General features: G+C 43.0%; 1 protein-coding gene across 2 annotated transcripts in view; it reads right to left on the minus strand.

Annotated features, from left to right (window-relative positions):
* Positions 1 to 22,435, minus strand: part of CFTR (CF transmembrane conductance regulator) — a 285,066-nt gene that overhangs the window by 156,611 nt on the left and 106,020 nt on the right. For both annotated transcript variants that reach the window (XM_056573841.1, XM_056573842.1), the window contains one exon: positions 21,728 to 21,919. In XM_056573841.1, the coding sequence (XP_056429816.1) occupies positions 21,728 to 21,919 (192 nt within the window). The remainder of the gene's footprint in view (positions 1 to 21,727; positions 21,920 to 22,435) is intronic.

Genomic DNA, 22,435 nt, shown 5'->3' on the forward strand with positions numbered 1-22,435 from the left:
GTGAAAGCGAAATCCTCCAAAATTTGCAAACTTGTGCTTTTTATTTACATTTTCTCCCTAAATAAATTATTTTTTGGGTTCGCCGTACATTCTATGGTAAAATGAGAGGTTTCATTACAAAGTACAATTGGTCATGCAAAAACAAGCCCTTATATGGGTCTGTAAATGGAAATATAAAAGAGTTATTGATTTTAGAAGACAAGGAGGAAAAAACGAAAACGCTAAAATAAAATTGGCCTGCTCCTTAAGGTCAAAATGGGCTTGGTCTTTAACCCCTTCACGACGAGCGACGTACATGTACGGCGCCGCGAAGTGTCACTTGGCGAGCGGCGACGTACATGTACGTCACGGGGTTCCGGGAGCGCCGCGTCGCCGGGAGCGGTGATCGGACCGGGATGACTGCTGTTATCTAACTGCTGAGACCCCCCCATGACCGCGATGCGCGCAAATCGCAGGTCAATTCAGACCTGCGATCTGCGCGATTCCGGGTCATACGGGTCACTGGTGACCCGGTGACCCGGAAAATAAGAGGGATCGTAGGTGTCCGAGACACCCTCGATCCCCCTAAAGGGATAGGAGTTTGGTGGCAGGGTTGCCACCCCTCCTATCCCTGCTATTGGTCGGCCGAGCGACCGACCAATAGCAGACCGGGGGAGGGGGGGTTAAAGTTCGGTTCCCCCGCTTTGCCCACCTATCGGTGTCCGGGCAAAACGGGGGAACCGTCCAGGGAGGGTCGGCGCCGAAGGTCCCTTACCTGGATCCCGGATCGCGATCCTCCATGCGGGGATCCCCCACGCGCGGCGGCGGCGGCTTCCGGGTCCTGCTAGGTGAGTTGTTGCCTAGCAACATCCGGAGGGCCACAGTTTACAGTGGTCTCTAAACCGTGGCCCTCCAGATGTTGCAAAACTACAACTCCCAGCATGCCCAGACAGCTGTTTGCTGTGTGGGCATGCTGGGACTTGTAGTTTTGCAATATTTAGAGGGGTTCAGGTTGTAGATCACTAAGTGGTCTCAAACTGTAGCCCTCCAGATGTTGCAAAACTACAACTCTCAGCATGCACAGACAGCAGTTTGCTGTCTGGGCATGCTTAGAGTTGTAGTTTTGCAACATCTGGACGGCCACAGTTTTGAGACCACTGGACAGTGATTTACAACTTGAACCCCTCTAAATCTTGCAAAACTACAACTCCCAGCATTCAGGAACAGCATAAGGCTGTCTTGGCATGCTGGGAGTTGTACTTGCGTGCCTCCAGCCATTGCATAACTACATCTCCCAGCATGCCCTTCCGCAATCAGTACATGCTGGGAGTTGCAGTTTTGCAACAGCTGGAGGCACACTGGTTGTAAAATACTGAGTTAGGTCATAGAACCTAACTCAAGGTTTTCCAGCCAGTGTGCCTCCAGCTGTTGCAAAACTACAACTCCCAGCATGCATGGTCTGTCAGTGCATGCTGGGAGTTGTAGTTTTGACCCCCCTCCCGTGTGAATGTACAGGCTACATTCACACTGGCGGCAGATTACAGTGAGTTCCCCGCTGCAAATTTGAGCTGCGGCAAATTTTCCGCCGCAGCTCAAACTCCTAGCGGGAGACTCAGTGTAATTTGCCGCCAGTGTGATTGCAACCTAAAAACACTACACTAACATAAAATAAAGAGTAAAACACTACATATACACACGTACACTGCCCCCCCCCACCCCACTTCTCCAATAAAAATGAAAAACGTATTGTATGGCAGTGTTTCTAAGATGGAGCCTCCAGCTGTTGCAAAACAAAAACTACCAGCATTTCTGGACAGCAATTGACTGTCCAAGCATCCTGGGAGTTTAGCAATAGCTGGAGGCACCCTGTTTGGGAATCACTGGCATAGAATACCCCTATGTCCACCCCTATGCAAGTCCCTAATTCAGGCCTCAAATGCGCATGGCGCTCTCTCACTTTGGAGCCCTGTCGTATTTCAAGGCAACAGAATAGGGTCACATATGGGGAATCGCCGTACTCGGAAGAAATTGCCTAACAAATTTTGGGGGGCTTTTTCTCCTTTTACCCCTTATGAAAAGGAACAGTTGGGGTCTACACCAGCATGTTAGTGTAAAAAAATAAAAAATTTTACACTAACATGCTGGTGTTGCCCTATACTTTTCATTTTCACAAGAGGTAAAAGGGAAAAACGCCCCCCAAAATTTGTAACACAATTTCTCCCGAGTACGGAGATACCCCATATGTGGGCGCAAAGTGCTCTGGGGGCGCACAACAAGGCCCAGAAGGGAGAGTGCGCCATGTACATTTGAGGTGATTTGCACAGAGGTGGTTGATTGTTACAGCGGTTCTGACAAACGCAAAAAAAAAAAACACACCCACATGTGACCCCATTTTGAAAACTACACCCCTCACGGATTGTAATAAGGGGTGCAGTGAGAATTTACACCCCACAGGTGTCTGACGGATCCTTGGAACAGTGGTCCGTGAAAATGAAAAATTTTGCACAGCCCACTGTTCCAAAGATCTGTCATACACCAGTGGGGGGTAAATGCTCACTGTACCCCTCATTACATTCTGTGAGGGGTCTAGTTTCCAAAATGGTATGCCATGTGGGGGTTATTTTGCTGTTCTGGCACCATAGGGGCTTCCTAAATGCGACATGCCCCCCGAGCAAAATTTGCTCTCAAAAAGCCAAATATGACGCCTTCCCTTCTGAGCATTGTAGTTCGCCCGTAGTGCCCTTCAGGTCCACTTATGGGGTACCTCCATACTCAGAAGAGATGGGGTTACAAATTTTGGGGGGTCTTTTCTGCTATTAACCCTTGCAAAAATGTGAAATTTGGGGGGAAACCCACATTTTTGTGAAATTTTTTTTTTTTTTTTTTACATATGCAAAAGTCGTGAAACACCTGTGGTGTATTAAGGCTCACTTTATCCCTTGTTACGTTCCTCAAGGGGTCTAGTTTCAAAAATGGTATGACATGTGTTTTTTTTTTGCTGTTCTGGCACCATAGGGGCTTCCTAAATGCAACATGCCCCCCGAGCAAAATTTGCTCTCAAAAAGCCAAATATGACTCCTTCTCTTCTGAGCATTGTAGTTCGTCCGCAGTGCACTTCAAGTCCACTTATGGGGTACCTCCATACTCAGAAGAGATGGGGTTACAAATTTTGGGGGGTCTTTTCTGGTATTAACCATTTAAAAAATGTGAAATTTGGGGGAAAACCAACATTTTAGTGACATTTTTTTTTTTTTTTTTTACATATGCAAAAGTCGTGAAACACCTGTGGGGTATTAAGGCTCACTTTATTCCTTGTTATGTTCCTCAAGGGGTCTAGTTTCCAAAATGGTATGCCATGTGTTTTTTTTTTTGCTGTTCTGGCACCATAGGGGCTTCCTAAAGGTGACATGCCCCCCAAAAACCATTTCAGAAAAACGTACTCTCTGAAATCCCCTTGTCGCTCCCTCCCTTCTGAGCCCTCTACTGCGCCCGCCGAACACTTTACATAGACATATGAGGTATGTGCTTACTCGAGAGAAATTGGGCTACAAATATAAGTATACATTTTCTCCTTTTACCCCTTGTAAAAATTCAAAAATTGGGTCTACAAGAACATGCGAGTGTAAAAAATGAAGATTTTGAATTTTCTCATTCCCTTTGCTGCTTTTCCTGTGAAACACCTAAAGGGTTAAAACATTTACTGAAAGTCATTTTGAATACTTTGGGGGGTGCAGTTTTTATAATGGGGTCATTTATGGGGTATTTCTAATATGAAGACCCTTCAAATCCACTTCAAACCTGAACTGGTCCCTGAAAAATTGCGAGTTTGAAAATTTTGTGAAAAATTGGAAAATTGCTGCTGAACTTTGAAGCCCTCTGGTGTCTTCCAAAAGTAAAAACTCGTCGATTTTATGATGGAAACATAAAGTAGACATATTGTATATGTGAATCCCAAAAAATTTTTGGGGGAATATCCATTTTCCTTACAAGCAGAGAGCTTCAAAGTTAGAAAAATGCAAATTTTTTTATTTTTTCATCAAATTTTGGGATTTTTCACCAAGAAAGGATGCAAGATACCACAAAAATTTACCACTATGTTAAAGTAGAATATGTCAAGAAAAAACAATCTCAGAATCAGAATGATAACTAAAAGCATTCCAGAGTTATTAATGTTTAAAGTGACAGTGGTCAGATTTGCAAAAAAGGGCTTCGTCCTAGAGGTGAAAATGGGCTCCGTCCTTAAGGGGTTAAGGGGTTAAACAACTACTTGTATGGCTCTTTTCACATGCAGTAATATGGCCACAAATTACACTCACTTCTCCCATAGTTTTACTGAACACACCTTAGATTGCAATGGTGATTAAGGTTTGGTTTGGTGGTTCTGTAGAATAGCTGTACTACAGCTTTAATTTAAAGGGATACTCCTGGGAACTAAACCTATAGCCCATCCTTTCCATCTCACCAACCTATGTATTTGTCTAAATATAATTTATTAGCTATATACAGCAGTTTCCTTCTTTCAACTGTCACTTACATGCAGAGAGTAAGAGAAAAATAAAATTCTTAATTACACCTTGTCTCCTCAGTGAGACCTAGCCCCCTCCCTTCAAGACAACACCACGTGATTTTAGTCGGTCTAGGGCTCTGGCTGTACAGCCACACCTCCTTTTCCCCTCCCTGTGTGAGGAGCTTGTGAGCCGTGAGAGAAGCTCAGAGAAGATTCTCAGTCATAAACTGCACTTTCCTGCATAGATCTAATCAGAGCATAGCAAGATTTATTGCTGGAGGAAGGACAGTCTGAAAGAAAAGACCTGTACAGTGTGTGTGTGCTGCAGTGAAAGTATGCACACAGATAGTAAAAGCAATTGGCTGTCAGTCATTACACAGAGCTGCACTGACTTCTGGGAGTTGTAGTTTGTGCTGTAAGCAAGGAAAAAATATATTTAGGAGGCATCAGGGGCCAAAGGAGCTGCCAAAACCACATGGATAACTACAGGGGACACAGAACAGGTATTGTGGTGTCTTTGGGGCATTTCTTTTTTTCTTAACTTCCCTGGAGTACTCCTTTAACATCATTTTCATGGTAGCGGCTTACTAAACCCAACAGAGTACTATGGCCTTCTATGGCAAAAGGAATGTTTATCCTACTGTCACTAAAACTAATGCCTTATAATATTCAAGTTCCTAAAACAATAGAGAACTATTCAGGAAGGGGGGTGCCTGGCTTTTGGCCCATGAGAGTGGTTTCACACATGCTGTTTTAATGCGGTATTTAGATCCCATGTTTAAAGCTACTGGTAGAAGTAGATGATAATGGGAGAGGAAGTATATATTATATTATATACAATATTTTTTGTTGTCTACTCCTAGTGTTGGTTTCAAACATGGCCTCATAATGGAACATATATATTATATATACATTTTTTTTTGTAGCCTACCCTTAGTGTTAGATTCATAAATGGCATCAAAATGGCACATGTGAATCCACTGACACCACCCTAAGACTACGTTCATACAGTGGAATTTCTGCAATTCCACATAAATTCCCTTCAGCAAAGCTTGCTGGCGGAATAATGCCAGAATTAAAGCAGAATTTATGTGTTCTCAGAACACAGAATTCCGCCAAAATGCAAGCACCATTTACCTTAAAGGCGTACTCCGTTGGAAAACATTTTTTTTTTTTTTTTTTATAAACTGATGCCGGAAAGTTAAACAGATTTGTAAATTTAGATTTGTAAAGTGCTTCTATTTAAAACTCTTAATCCTTTCAGTATTTATCAGCTGCTGTATGCTCCGGAGAAAGTTCTTTACTTTTTGAATTTCCTTTCTGTCTGACCACAGTGCTCTCTGCTGACACCTCTGTCCATTTTAGGAACTGTCCAGAGTAGGAGCAAATCCCCATAGCAAACCTCTCCTGCTCTGGACAGTTCCTAACATGGACAGACGTGTCAGCAGGGAGCACTGTGGTCAGACAGAAAGGAAATAAAAAAAAAAAAGATCCTGTGGAGCATACAGCAGCTGATAAGTACTGGAAGGATTAAGATTTTTAAAATAGAAGTACTTTACAAATCTGTTTAACTTTCTGTCACCAGTTGATTTAAAAATAAATGTTTTCCGGTGGAGTACCCCTTTAATGGGATTCTGCTGGTCTTATATTTTGAAGGAAATCGAAATTTCCACAGCAGAATCCCTTTAAAGTGAGTAAGTACAGTACATTTTGGCAGAATTTCCATCAGAATTCAGCACATTAAAGGGGTTATCCAGGAAAAAAATTGTTTTTATATATCAACTGGCTCCAGAAAGTTAAACAGATTTGTAAATTACTTCTATTAAAAAAAAAATTTCATCCTTTCAGTACTTATGAGCTGCTGAAGGTGAGTTGTTCTTTTCTGTCTAAGCACTCTCTGATGACAAGTGTCTCGGGAACTGCCTGTCATATACCATGGCAAAATATGTATTCATGTTGCATTGTGATTGCTTGTCATCTGTGATACATGTTCTGCAAAATTTCTATCGGTATGCACAACTGTTAATTCCATTACACACCTATCTGCATTACTTAACATTTCAAAGAATCTAGCCTGTTGTGATCTAGCTGCCAGGAGACGACTGTCTAAGCTATGGCTTCCAGTGACCATTTGGGGGCAATTAACATAACTGTGCTAATCAATGGACACTGCTTGCCTGGATGGTAAATTTGACACCTTCCCAGACAAGCAGACTCCAAGGCCTGATGTCAATAGATCAAAGGAATGTTTGGGACGTAGCTCCCTGTAGAAATGCCATATCTTCCAAATATTAGATATGGGGTCAGGGAAGTATGTCCGCAGCCCCTATATTATACGGTTAGATTCTCCATCACAATACCTTTAAAATGAGTCCTCACAGGACCCTTGTGTATTGATCCCTGCCCGAACTGTATGCACTGGGTAAATCATACACAATAAGGGGGTCATGTCAGGTACCCCTAGAAAGAGAATTTGATGGAGAACCCAAATATTAGAAGATTATGTGGGTGCCTGGCCCATGATAGAAGATAGGAGACATTTCCTATTCTTTGGGCATAAAGGTATCATAAGGGAGTGGCAACATCTACCTCTCCTCCTTGTCCTGGCCAGGGGTTGAACATAGAGGTGTCTCTTGTCCATAGCAGAGTATAAAACTGCAGACCTGGGGGGGACTAGGGGCGCTTTTTCCTGTTTTTATATACTACTGGGGATAGTAGCTTATATTTGGGAATTGTAGCATATCCAGATTGGATTGATAGCTTCCTGTCGGCTTGAGATTGACAGGTGGTGGCAGCGATTTAATTGGGTGGCGTAAGAGGGATTTTTTTTATCATTATTTTCGGTCTAGTGTAGACAAATAGTGATTTATAGATAATCCTACCACCCGCACGTCTCGGTTCGTGACAAACTGCTGGCATAGCGGTGGGATATTTTACCAGATTTTAGTGTGCTAGATTTGCGAATCCAGGCACTAAAAGAAATTGTCCTCAATTTCCAAAGGCGGAACTCAGTACATTTAAATACGTTTCACCACAACAGCCACCCCCCCCCCCCTTCTTTGTTTTTCTGTCCTATCTTTTGTTTGGCTGAACTGCAAGATGGATTCATACCAAGCACAGTCCAGGAGTACTCTGGAGCAGCTTTGCCAAGAATGACTGATTCCCTGTCGGGGGAAAAAGAGGAACTTATACAAGCATTGGAGGACTATGAGACACAACAAGCTTCCCAGAGGGCCTGCAATACTGCTGCGGAAGGCAGGATTACTGAGGAGATACCTGCAGCTGTCCTCAATGATGCACCACTATCTACAGATCCCTTGGAATATTATTTGCAAACTGTTTTAAAATATGTGGACTCTACGGACATTAATGTACGGCTGCAGCTAATTCACCAATATGAGGAGTGAGCAAAGTGGCAGGCTGAGAGAGAAAGAGAGGCTGCAGAATGCCAGGCTGAGAGAGAAAGAGAGTCCGCAGACCGCCAAGCCGCAGAACACCAGGCTGAGAGAGAAGCCGCAGAACACCAGGCTGAGAGAGAAAGAGAGGCCGCAGATCGCCAAGCCGCAGAACACCAGGCTGAGAGAGAGAGAGAGAGGAGCGGCAGGCGGCCAGAGAACATGAACTGAGACTGGCAGAGTTGGAAAGGGGGACTGCCTCTCCTATCACTGTTGGCACGAGAGACTCTTCTGCACCCAGACCCAGGGCAGAGAATTTCCCAACCCTGGACAAAGATGGGGATCTGGACATTTTTCTGTGCAGTTTTGAAAAAGTTTGCCACCAATTTAAGCTGCCACGAGACCAATGGGCAAAATACCTCACCCCTGGTCTCAGAGGTCCAGCACTGGAAGCATTTGCAACACTACCAGCGGAATCTGACCAGGACTATGACGCCATTAAGGCTGCCCTGCAGAAACGGTACAACCTTACCCCTGAGGTTTACCGAAAGAAATTCAGGAATTTGCAGAAGAAATCCACCGAAACTTACCCCGCTCTTGTGGGAAACCTGACCACCGCATTTGGACAGTGGACCAGAGGGCTGGAGATTAACTCCTTCGAAAGCCCGGTGGATCTAATCATCAAGGAGCAGTTTTTACAGCTGTGTCCTGCAGACATACAGGAATGGCTGCTGGACCGGGAACCCAAAACAACATTGGACGCTGGGGAGATGGCAGATTTCCACTCCGCCAACCGGGCATCCACAGACCGGGTCAGAGGATTTACCAAAGGATGGAGGACCCCTACACCACAACTGGGGATAACCGCACATGTTATGTTTGCAATAAAGTGGGGCATCTTAGTTCTACATGCCCGGTGAACAGGAGGCCTACACCATCTACCGTTGAGGGGCTTCCCTCAGGATTACCGCTTAGACCCTCCACTGGAGCTGGGCATCCCTCAGGATTTCCACCTTCTGTTTTGTTTGTTTCCCGAGCCAAGGGCAGTGCCAATTTGAATAATATGCAACCAGTCACAGTAAACGGTCGGTTAACTGTCGGACTGCGAGACACTGGTGCAGATGTGACTCTTGTGCAGCCAGAGCTGGTGAGTTCTAAGGATTTTATTCAGGGACAGACTTTAGCAGTCGGAGGAATTGGAGGACTACGTTCTGCAGTGCCAATGGCACGGGTGAATTTGAACTGGGGAGCGGGGAAGGGTCTCAGAGATGTTGGGGTGGCTGATAACCTTCCTACAAATGTATTACTAGGTACTGACTTGGGTAAATTGTTATCTCAGTATGTGCCAGATGATGATACCTATGACCAACCCCCCACCACATAGGAGTCCTGCTATGGGAAGAGCAGAGTGTGGAGGTTTACATGGCCTAACCAACTGGGAGGAAGGCCTGAGTGGACAGGTGTACCCGGCTTTGACAAAGCCAGGGGAGATTGTGGTAGCAGGGATGTATGAGATGCCCTGTGAGAATGGGCCTAGTCTGTCTCCAAGTGAGGGAGGCCAGAATAAGCATGTGTGCCCGGCTGTGCCAGAGCCAGGGGAGATTGTGGTAGCAGGGATGTACGAGATGCCCTGTGAGAATGTGCCTACTCTGTCTCCAAGTGAGGGAGGCCAGAATAAGCATGTGTACCCGGCTTTGCCAGAGCCCGGGGAGATTGTGGTAGCAGGGATGTATGAGATGCCCTGTGAGAATGTGCCTACTCTGTCCCCAAGTGAGGGAGGCAGAATAAGCATGTGTACCCGGCTGTACCAGAGCCAGGGGAGATTGGGGTAGCAGGGATGTATGAGATGCCCTGTGAGAATACACCAAGGTTGTTTCCCTGGGAGGGAGGGCAGAATGAATATGAGTCTGTGCCTGAACCAGAGATGCATGAGGTGCCAGCTGAGAGTGCGAACGGACCATGTCACTGAGAGGTAGGGCAGAGCGTGTTTGCGCCAGAACCAGAGGCGTGTGTGGTGCAGTTTGAAGCCAGAAAGGGGCAGTGCCACAGGGAGATAGGGCAAAATGAATATGAGTCTGTGTCTGAACCAGAGAGGCATGAGGTGCCAGCTGAGAGTGCGAACGGACCATGTAACTGGGAGGTAGGGCAGAGCGTGTTTGCCCCAGAACCAGAGGCGTGTGTGGTGCCGTTTGAAGCCAGAAAGGGGCAGTGCCACTGGGAGATAGGGCAGAATGAGTCTGTGCCAGAACCAGGGATGCCAGAGATGCCCTGTGAGAATGTGGGAGGGCCACCTGACTCTGAAGCAGAGCAGAAAGTGATTGATTGTATGTCTGTGTCAGTCCAGCCCCAAGATCCAATACGTATGCAAGAAAGTGTGAGTGAGATGGGTGGGCAGAATGTCGCCATGGTCACCCGTCATCATGCTGTCCGGAGTAAGGGACGGGGACCAGGACTGACTCAGCCTGCGGATCCAGAAAGGATGTCTGCAGGGGAGCCTCAGTCCCCCTTACCTTCCTTCTTAATATGCCAGGAGCCTGACTCTGAACTAGAGCCAAGCAGTGACTCTGGAATACAGAGCCCAGAACTCCTGCAAGTCAAGCAGGCAGATCCCACGGTCCTTCATAAGGAGTGGGAATACTGGGACAAGGGTACCAATGCTCTGTTGAACATCTCGCATGTGGGGTATCCCAAAGAGAAGCCAACTGACTGGGGGCTCCAGCTGAACTTTGATCTGATAAAGAGTCTGTGAGCATCTGGTCACCATCCCTGATCAACCTCAGATGAATGGTTTGATTGAAAAGTTTAAGGGGACCTTGAAAGAAATGTGGAGAACATTTGTGGAGTCACAGGTGGAGAACTGGGGGCAATTCCTGTTGCATCTTCGGTTCGCTTTTAGGGAAGGTCCGCAGGAATCCGCTAGCTTCTTCTCCTTTGAACTCCTATATGGGCTTAGAGTGTGTGGCCCCTCTTCTCCGATTCGAGAGGAGAGGGAAGGAAAGTTGTGTGCCCCTAGAAGGTCTGGGTTTGGGTTTGTTTTGAGGTTTGGGGACTACATGCTGATCCTAATGGGGGAGGTGCCAGAGAGTATGAATACCGATCAGTTCTTGCAGAAGCAGTGGTATGGCTGGGATACTCGAGAAAGAATGTATGAAGTGGGCCCGAGAATGCTGTCATTGAGTGCCACTATGAAAATGGTGTGTTGTGAACTTGTTTGGGCTTTGGGAGAATTACGGCTCTATCTGCGGTGCCCTGTCAAGTGGAAGACTTGGTAAACGACGCAAGGTAGAGGCGTGGGAGCCTCCTCCCAGTGCGTCTCTTATTAGGGGGGAGGTGTCATATACCATGGCAAAATATGTATTCATGTTGCATTGTGATTGCTTGTCATCTGTGATACATGTTCTGCAAATGTGATCTAGCTGCCAGGAGACGACCGTCTAAGCTATGGCTTCCAGTGACCATTTGGGGGCAATTAACATAACTGTGCTAATCAATGGACACTGCTTGCCTGGATGGTAAATTTGACACCTTCCCAGACAAGCAGACTCCAAGGCCTGATGTCAATAGATCAAAGGAATGTTTGGGACGTAGCTCCCTGTAGAAATTCCATATCTTCCAAATATTAGATATGGGGGTCAGGGAAGTATGTCCGCAGCCCCTATATTATACGGTTAGATTCTCCATCATACTACCTTTAAAATGAGTCCTCACATGACCCTTGTGTATTGCTACCTGCCCGAACTGTATGCACTGGGTAAATCATACACAATAAGGGGGTCATGTCAGGTACCCTTAGAAAGAGGATTTGATGGAGAACCCAAATATTAGAAGATTATGTGGGTGCCTGGCCCATGGTAGAAGATAGAAGACATTTCCTATTCTTTGGGCATAAAGGTATCATAAGGGAGTGGCAACATCTACCTCTCCTCCTTGTCATGCCCAGGGGCTGAACATAGAAGTGTCTCTTGTCCATAGCAGAGTATAAAACTGCAGACCTGGGGGGGACTAGGGGCGCTTGCATGGGGAACGAGATCTAATTTTGGATGCCAGACGCCATTTCCTACCAGACCCCATGGGATAGAACTCTAACTTTTATAAGTAAGGACTCTATGTTTTTTCCCTTTCATTTTATTTTCTGTGTGGTGAAACTTTGTCTTGTTAACATCTATTTTTACATGTACTGTGAATATTTTTCTTTCATAATAAATCATTAATTTATTAAGTACCGCATTATGTCTGGTAAAACGGACATACATTGTCCTTAAAGAGATTGAAGTTATAGTCTTAAATTTACTTCGGCTACATTATAGATTTGGATTAATCTTTTTCCTGTTTTATATACTACTGGGGATAGTAGATTAGATTTGGGAATTGTAGCATATCCAGATTGGATTGATAGCTTCCTGTCGGCTTGAGATTGACAGGTGGTGGCAGCGATTTAATTGGGTGGTGTAAGAGGGATTTTTTATCATTATTTCGTTCGTGACACCGCCCAGTTTAGAACCAAATCCCCATAGCAAACCTCTTCTACTCTGTGCAGTTCCCGAGACAAGCAGAGATGTCAGCAGAGAGCACTGTTGCCAGACAGAACTCAACTTCAGCAGCTGATAATTATTGAAAGGATTAAGATTTTTTTTATAGAAGTAATTTACAAATCTGTTTAACTTTCTGGAGCCAGTTGATATAAAAAAATATTTTTTTTCCTGGAATACCCCTTTAATTTCACCTTCTAAACATAGCCTAATACAGACACTAAAACATGGCTGTGTGAACCTACCTCAGGATTCCTGTGATACCATAGTAAAGCCATGTTGAACTGTATTTTGTTTTCTAAACAATTATCCAGGTGGAAAAAACAGAAGAGAAAAGGCAGGTGACATTTATCATGCATGCAATGGTGCATTTACACAATTCTGTTCGGATGTGCATCTGGATAAAACACTACCAGAACATTTGATCAGCCACGGCGGAAACAATTCACCATGCTGTGCTGGCTTCTACAATCATCAGAATGAACCCCTGCAACTTCTTTCACAGCCACAGAATCTGAATAACCTGAGACAATGCATCACTGAAACACTGGAGTACATATCTAGGATATACTGGCACATGTCTGGACAGAGCTGGACTACCGCCTAGACATCCATCATGTCACCAATGAAAATCACTTTGAACATTTAAAGATAATACTTTCATAGTGTATCTTTTAATGGTAATACATTTGTGTAATATTCTCTGGGTTATGAATGCAGAGGATATAGTTTTGCACAATCCTTTTTGAATCAACCTATAGTTATGAATGTTTATATTGTGTTTTTCACAGAACTGGATTTTTTCTAACTAGCATTTGTGGTTTGTAATTTCTGAGTTCCCTAAACAGTATCAATATGTTTTTTTTTTTTTTCTGCTTTACTTGTTGATATCCGCGTCATTCATGCTGCTGTACAGTGTGCACTAATGATACAGTTGTGTTATTATAATAATACAGTTCATGTGTCATAACAAACAGTATTGCTGGAAAATCACACTACATAAAACATAATCCAATTTGTATGGAGTATCTTAGTGCTGCCAATTCTTGTAGGGTGTGTTTGCATAGGGTATCTTTTATCCGTCATGGAATATTTGATGTCACATGGACAGACGGACAACATCCATACTTTATACATTTTCAGATAAAAATAGTAAGTTTATGTTTAGAGTTGAGTTTTGAAAAGACATGCTTCTATAAGAAATCTATATATATAAAACTCAATAGCCCTCAATTTACTAATGTCAACCTGACTTTTTTTTGTCGGGTTGTGCGACCAAATTTGTGTTGCATAGCCCAAAAAACGAGCTTTATTTCGTCTTCATTAAAAGCATCAGGGTGACAAATCAAGTTAAAAACATGGACCGATGCGTTTCGGCTATGTAGCCTTTTTCAAGGTCTGCTTCAGACAAATATCTTATGCCGAATAAATATACAAATGGACATAGAACTCCTCCCTCTTGTGCACATCACTTCCTGTATTGTTCCTGGGCCGACACTCCTACATTCACACCTGGTCAATGTAACGAGCAGTATAGCTTCTAGCTCACACCTAGTCAATATCACAGAATATTAATGTCACCCTGATGCTTTTAATGAAGATGAAATAAAGCTTGTGTTTTTATACACATTGATGTGTCTGGAAGTGCTGAGGGATTCCTGCTCCAAGTGAGCAAACCTTTTTTCCATTACGCACCTTGTCTACGGCAGCAACGCCCCGGCAGCACCTGGAACAATCAGGAATCATGGCAGCTACAATCTACATGGAGAGGTGAGCGGATTTTTTCCTGTTTTTTGCTTATTAACTATGGTCACAAGTTCCTGTTTGTATCTCTGTGTGGGGTACAATGATAAGACTTCATATGTGTTACTGTCATTTAGTAAACTAAGACTCATCTTGATGTATTTTGTTTTGTCCATCACAACTAAATTACCTCCTTTATCGGAGGATTTTATTAGGAGATCCTCTTTACACTGTAATTCTCTCAAGGCCCTTCTTTCCCCATGAAAGAGATTATCCCTCACCTTTAAGGATAGATCAACTTCTCCTGCAAAAAGAAAGTCGGATCAGGGGACTACTTCGCCTGGAGGATTAAATGAACAACTTAATTTTGGGTGCTTTTTATGACTACTATTGATGGACGGAGATGTGGATGCATAGATTGTAGTCAGTCCCCTTGAGTGAGTACATCTCCTAGCAAGAGGGTTTCTTTTAGGGATTATTAAGAAGTTCCTGAGTGGGACCACACTTTTGAGGGCGGCCACCCTGCATAGGTTTAGGGCCCAAACTTAGGGCATAGTACTTCGGGCCATGCTTTCTATCTCCCTCACCACCTAACTAGGACCCCTCCCCTAAGTGCTGCACTCCATCATGTTGATATTAGTTATTCTAGCCTACTCCGATGATCCTCTTAACTTTTTTATAGGACTGTTTGACACTCTATATAGGATCATCTCATAGGAATACATGGGCTTTAGACCCTTCTATTACTAGGTCATTTATATTCATTGCAGCTAACTAACATACCAGATATGGTGTTTATACTGACAGACATTATTTTTGGATACTGGAGACCTATCCCATTATATTTAATCCATGAACATTTCTTGCTGGGATATCTATATAACACTATACTTACCCTCTGTTTACAGAATCTACACCTCTAATGTAAATTTGCATATAATTATGCAGTTTTGCAGTAACCTTGGGGATATTCTCCCCTGGGCAATTAACTGAACCTTTGCATGCTTCATAATAGCTCTAGTTGGTTGCATCACTGAGTTTATTTGCCAGTTGCCAGTATAAGCCTGGTACCTGTATTACTATTTAACAGTCCTCATTCCGATTGCTGAGACTAATTTGCGTCATTGGGCTGTTTTTGTTTACACAACATGAGACCGCCTCCCCACCGTCAGATGAGGGGAGTAGTTAGGAGTGACGAGCGGGTCCTGAAACCGGATATGAGGCAAGGCGTGAGTCTGCCTGAGCGCGAGCAGAAGTAGCAGGAAAGTCACGGCTCCCTGCATCACAGCAGGTTCTGTTCAGCGCATGAATACGATGTGAGCGGCGTCCCAATGAGTAACAGCTCATCTGTATAAATATTTTTTCCACAAGACATCCTATCATTATGAAACTAGTCTTTGTATTCTTTTCTCCACTTTTAGGAACAAAACTATTGAGACCACTGCTCAAAGAGGGCAATAACTGATGGCCATCTCCATGTGTTTGTGAATGCGTGGTGCTCATGTTCCTTTGCAGGCTGGAATATTCTTTTTCCCACAGGACTTTACCCTGCATATTTGTATTATGTAGTGCTTGTGAGAAACTAATAAAGGACTACTATGTAATGGGATATAGTTCTTGTGTGGTGTTATAATTGGTCACATTTGTTGATATTGTTCACTATTTGCACTTCACCATTCTGAAGATGTCAGTCACTACAGACTGATATGGTAGAAATAGGTAGAGGGCGTGGATAAAGGTGCAAACATGTCCATTATTGGGCTTACACTAGTGCAGCATGGTCATTGATAAATCCTGGGTTGTTAATATACTCTGGTGCATATACTAAGCCTGTTTTTTACATTGAGAGAATAGATATTCTCTTTTGTATTAGGTGATTGGCTCACATCTTGTTTTTTTTTTAATAAAGACACGTTATTAAAAGTTATGTTTTAGTCACTATCTGTTTTATATTTTTTTTATTTGCTTTGTTGCTGGATAGGATCCACCAAGTGGGGCTGATGAGGCAAGAACAAGATCATTACAAAATTCAGTTTGATTTGTATAAGCAATCATTTGCTTATACAGATCAATGCAATACATATTGAGTCACGGGGGGGGGCCTATGGGACCGCTAACCACCACTGATATGCATTTTACAAATGTTGTTAATATGCACAGACTTGCATAAGAGGTACTACTGATGTAGTAGAGTTTAGTGTCAAAGTCATAGTCTGTTAACTAGATGCATTAACATACCAAGCTGACTGTTAAAGGGGTATTCCGGTGGAAAACAATTTTTGTAAAAATCAACTGGTGCCAGAAAGTTAGACAGATTTGTAAATTCCTTCTATTTAAAAATCCTAATCCTTCCAGTACTTATCAGATGCTGTATGCTCCAGAGGAAGTTGTATAGTTATTTTCTGTCTGACCACAGTGCTCCCTGCTGACACCTCTGTCCATGTCATGAACTGTCCAGAGCATGAGCAAATCCCCATAGCAAACCTATCCTGCTTTGTACAGTTCCTGACATAGACAGAGGTGTCAGCAGAGAGCACTGTGTTCAGACTGAAAATAACAACTTTCTCTGTAGTATACAGCAGCTGATAAGTACAGGAAAGATTTATATTTAAAAAAAAAAGAATTAATTAACAAATCTGTTTAACTTTCTGGCACCAGTTGATTTAAAAATACATTTGGGTAGGTACACAGAATAGCTGCTAGGAAAAATTTCTGGGCAGACATGCCAGTGCTAAGACTGCTTAGAAATGCGCTGTCTACATAAACAGCAATGCATTTCTGAGAAGGATCAGAGGATTTTTGTCACCTGCATCATGCAGTAGAATCCCATTTAAAACAATGGGACTCTGCTGCAATGGAATTCCCTAGCAGAATTTTTCAGCTGGATTTCGCTCTGAAATGCGTGAATGAGGCTTAACTCTACTGCATCTGTAACTGTTTGGATGGCACTCTTTGCATCTAGATGAATAGCTGGCATAGAGTTTGTTCCATGCCAGTAACTGAAAGCAGCTGGGTATTGCTGGATATGGAGAGAGCTTGGCATCTGAGCCCTCTTTATACCTCCTTAAATGTACTATGAAATGCATGTATGTCATGTCATATTTTGGGGTGGTTGTGGGAATTCCTGTTTATTATATGAGTATTTGGCTGTCAAATATAATAAGTGCATCACATGGGCTTTAAATGTTTCTAAAGGTATCAAGATTTACAATATACTGATATGCCTGCGGTGTCCTACTTACTGAACAGAATTTCCTTATCATGTGAGAAAATATTCACATTCTGTTATTGGTATCATTATGTTACAGCTCAAAATGTGAGATCCTTGATACATGTTATCAGGTAATAGAAGTTTGTTTCTCTTGAAAAATGATTCTATGCCAAATCGCCTTGTAAGTATGCTTAGAACATTTTCAAAATAAAAACGCCCAAAACACAGAGGACATCGCTTCATGTTGTTAACTCAATATGCCAACTAATATATCAAAAAGTATACATGTTGATGGGTCCAGTTGTAGCCAGACTCTCATTCACCTTGGCAAATATTCTTTATACACAAAAATCACACTGGACAAAAATATGTTTTAAAAATACTTTTCAACCATTCATATGTCCATTTTAATACAAGTTGTTATCATTACAGAGAACAAAAAATAAGCTTTTTTTTTCACAGAAAATATGGATTTACTATCCTAAATAAAAATTCAGAACTTCAATAGTTCATATTAAAACATACACATTATCCCTGATTTACAATTGTGAGCCCAACCTGTTTTGTCAGGTTTTGCGCCAGATATTCTGTCTGACCATTGGGAAAAGTTGGCGTGGTCGTCGAAAGGGGTGTGTCCGCGACAATTTAGAAAAATTCCAACATATTTACTAAATATCCCAACATATTTACATATTTACACTGAAAATGTGGTGGATTTAAGCTGAGGAAAACCCCAAAGCTCAGAACATGTGTAAAAAAAAAAAGCAAAACGTAGGAAAATTGCAAAATGATGGGAAACCTTAGTAAATACTGTGGAAAAATATCTGTTTTGGAAAAAAACCCACAAAGAGAACTCCATTCCACTCTTAGTAAATCAAGGCCATTGTTAACAGGAGGTGTAAATAAAGAACCAACACAAACCGTTCAGTGACTCTCAGATAAACACAATCATATAGAAATGCCAGTATTAGGGTATATAAATGAGTGAGCACAATAAATTAGCAAAATAAGATCATATAGAGGGGCATTTACTAGGCATGCTGGGAGTTGTAGTTTTGCAACAGCTGGAGGCACCATGGTTGGGAAACACTGGCCTAAAACAGTGTTTCCCAACCAGCGTGCCTCCAGATGTTGCAAGACTACAACTCCCAGCATTCCTAGACAGCCATTGGCTGTCCAGGCATGCTGGGAGTTGTAGTTTTGCAACAGCTGGAGGGCCACAGTTTGCAGACCACTGGTTTGTGGTCTGTAAACTGTAGTCCTCCAGCTGTTGCAAAACTAAACAGCTGAAGGGGACCGGCGAAGATGTTCACTTACCCTTCCGAGGCTCCAGCGACGATCGCTGACGGAGATCGTCGCGCGGCAGTGTCGTGCAGCGCTGGATCCTACGGAAGTCGGTAAGTTGCCCAAGCTTCCCAACCAGGGTGCCTCCAGATGTTGCAAGACTACAACTCCCAGCATGCCTGGACAGCCTTTGGCTGTCCAGGCATGCTGGGAGTTGTAGTTTTGCAACATCTGGAGGCACCCTGGTTGGGAAACACTGTTTTAGGCTTTACTCTACACTGACAGGCAGTACTGATTTGTTATACCAGAGCAGTGGTCTTCAACCTGCGGACCTCCAGATGTTGCAAAACTACTGTGCCCGGCCTCCGCCCCACCTTACTGTAAGGGCATGCTGGGAGTTGTAGTCCTGCAGCTGGGGGCAGGGGACAAGCTTGTCTCTTGCACACACATCTCCTGCACCACACAACTACAACTCCCAGCATGTCCTTACTGTAAGGGCATGCTGGCAGATGTAGTCGTACAGGGCGGGAGATGTGTGAGCAGGTGATAATAAATGTACTAACCCATTTTTTTTTTCTTCTCATTTCAGATCCGTGTATCCTGTGGACTCTTTCGGATTTGGTGGACTACTTCGATGACCAGCGTTTTTCTTTGTTTGATTTTAATAAAATGGTTAACGAGGGCTTGTGGGGGAGTGTTTTTTCTAATAAAAATTTTTTAAAACCTGTTGTCTTTTTTCCTTACTTTACTAGACAGGCTTAGTAGTGGAAGCTGTCTTATAGACGGAGTCCATTACTAACCTGGGCTTAGCGTTAGCCACAAAAACAGCTAGCGCTAACCCCTATTATTACCCCGGTACCCAACGCCACAGGGGTGCCTGGAAGAGCCGGTACCAAAAGGCCTGGAGCGTCAAAAATGGCGCTCCTGGGCCTAGGCGGTAACAGGCTGGCGTTATTTAGGCTGGGGAGGGCCAGTAACAATGGTCCTCGCCCACCCTGGTAACGTCAGGCTGTTACGGTTTGGTTGGTATTTGGCTGAGAATGAAAATAGGGGGGACCCTATACTTTTTTTTTTTAAATAAATAATTAAATATATTAAAAAAAACACATAGGGTCCCCCTATTTTTATTCTCAGCCAAATACCAACCAAACAGTAACAGCCTGACGTTACCAGGGTGGGCGAGGACCATTGTTACTGGCCCTCCCCAGCCTAAATAACACCAGCCTGTTACCGCCTAGGCCCAGGAGCGCCATTTTTGACGCTCCGGGCCTGTTGGTACCGGCTCTTCCCGGCACCCCTGTGGTGTTGGGTACCGAGGTAATAATTGGAGGTTAGCGCTAGCTGTTTTTGTGGCTAACACTAAGCCCGGCTTAGTATTGGACTCCGTCTATAAGACAGCTTCCACTACTAAGCCTATCTAGTAAAGTAAAAAAAAAAAAAAAAAACACAACAGGTTTAAAAAAAAATTTATTACAAAAAAACACTCCCCCACAAGCCCTCGTTAACCATTTTATTAACATCAAGCAAAGAAAAACACTGGTCGTCGAAGTAGTCCACCGAATCTGAAGGAGTCCACAGGATACACGGATCTGTAGAAGAAGTAACCAAAAAAAAAAAGTGTAAGTACATTTAGGGAGAAAAAAAATGTAAAAAATATGTAATAAACACACACACACACAGACACACTAAATGCCGTTTACCACTTCTGAGCCATGACTACAATTTAGTTATTGAATTATTTAGATGTGGTGAAAAAGCTAAAAAAAAACTCAAAAACAAAAGATCCAGAAGGAAACCTAGCAGCCAAACCTATTCAGACAGCAGGAAAAAGGAACAGACTATTTTTTCTACTACATGAAGTAAATTTCCCACTTTTGCCTATGTGTGCCAAATTTATTAATGCCGTGCAACAATTTAGTAAATTTGTCGCACATAGTCAAAAATGAAGTAGAAAAAAACAGGGTAAAAACCAGACTACATAGTAAAAGATTAGTAAATGCCCCTCATAGTGAATATAACTCAATGCCCCCTGAAAAAGTGTACAGAATGTAAAACGCACAATGGGGTAGTAGGTGGCGGTGAGTGACTTAGTACTACATGAGTAAGTGTCTCAGGTGTTTGGTATGTATATGGATTTACTAATTAGGACATGTCTATTATAGTGCTTTTATTTGGTATTGTACTGTAAGTCCACAATAGTTATTGATTGTTATATTATTGTGCTCACCCATGTATTTGCATTAACACTAACATTTATATATGATTGTGTCTATGACACAGCAACTGAATGATTTTTGTTCCTTCTCTCTCTTCCATCTCTTGTTGACACTGTGCATGTTTTCATATAAACCGATAAAGTGCAGGATTTTTATGCAGAATAATAGACCTATATTTTCTGTACAAAGGTTTTCTCTTTGCCGCCCCAGGCCTTTATCTAATACTAAGGCAGAACATTATTGGTGCTTCCTAACACACTTCCTAGCAGTTAAAGGGGTACTCTGCCCCTAGACATATTATCCCCTAACATGTCTTATTGTGGAGGATCCGGCCACTGGGACCCCCGCAATCTCCGGGCTGGCGCTGCGGTGTTATGGACACAGAGGCATGTGGCTTGCATGATCGTAACATCATGCCACAGCCCCTCCATTCATGTTGATTCATGACGGCAGGTACAGGACACTAAGAATGGTGAGATGTGTTGTAGGCATAATAAGGGAGGGACTTCTAATTTTCAGCTCAGTTATGTAACATGCTATTTGTAATAAAAAGGTGGATTTTTGTAAAACCAGCACTTTTTAAATTTTTTAATTTTATAACAGATTTTTAATTGTAAATGTAGTATGGAAGAGAAAAAATGGAAACAATTAAAAAGGGCACTCTCTCTGCTTCTAGGTCACACCAGTGCACATGCCAGCCTATGACAGCAAGGTATTGTGCTGTTCTCTATTTTGATTTTAAATATCTGTTACTTTCTGTCTTTAAGTTAACAAAATAGTTCTGTTTCAAGCATACATTATCTATCTGTATAAATCATTTTACAAGACTGTTACTTAAGAATAGAAATAAAATACAGACACACCTCTTCCAGTTGGCAGGCTTTAATGACACTTAAATATCTGTATTGGTCATACGATACTCCAAACACAATGTTCTCCTTGATGGTACCAGGCATGATCCAGGAGAATTGAGGTGAAAATGATATCCTTCCGCTATGTCTTATTTTTCCTGCTGATGGTTCTAATTCTCCCATGATCATCATTAAAAGAGATGTCTGAGAAAACATTAAAAAAAGTATCAGATACACATTTAGTTAAATATCATACAGATGTAAGTAATCTATCTGTACATCTCATATACTTCTATCTATCTAGTTTATCTTTTGTCTAGTGCAACTCATTATGTGCACTATGTAGACAATAATAATCTGTCTCAACTAATAACATATTTAGTATAAATGCAAAACATACACAATTTCAACTTTGTTTAACCTGTTCAGGACGCAGGGCGTATGCATACGCCCTGCATCCCGAGTCCTTAAGGATGTAGGGTGTATGGATACGCCCGTGGGAATTACGGTCCCCGCCACTAGCCGGTTGGGGACCAGACCAGGATGCCTGCTGAAATCATTCAGCAGGCATGCCGGCACATCGCCGAGGGGGGTCCTGAGACCCCCCCCCCCCCCATGTCGGCAATCGCAGGAAATCGCATGTCAATTCAGACATGCGATTTTCTGCTATTCCAGGCTGATCGAGTCTCTGGTGACCCGATCGCCCGGAAAATGGGGATG

This window comes from Hyla sarda, chromosome 4, assembly GCF_029499605.1.
Source record: "Hyla sarda isolate aHylSar1 chromosome 4, aHylSar1.hap1, whole genome shotgun sequence".
Lineage (NCBI taxonomy): Eukaryota > Metazoa > Chordata > Amphibia > Anura > Hylidae > Hyla > Hyla sarda.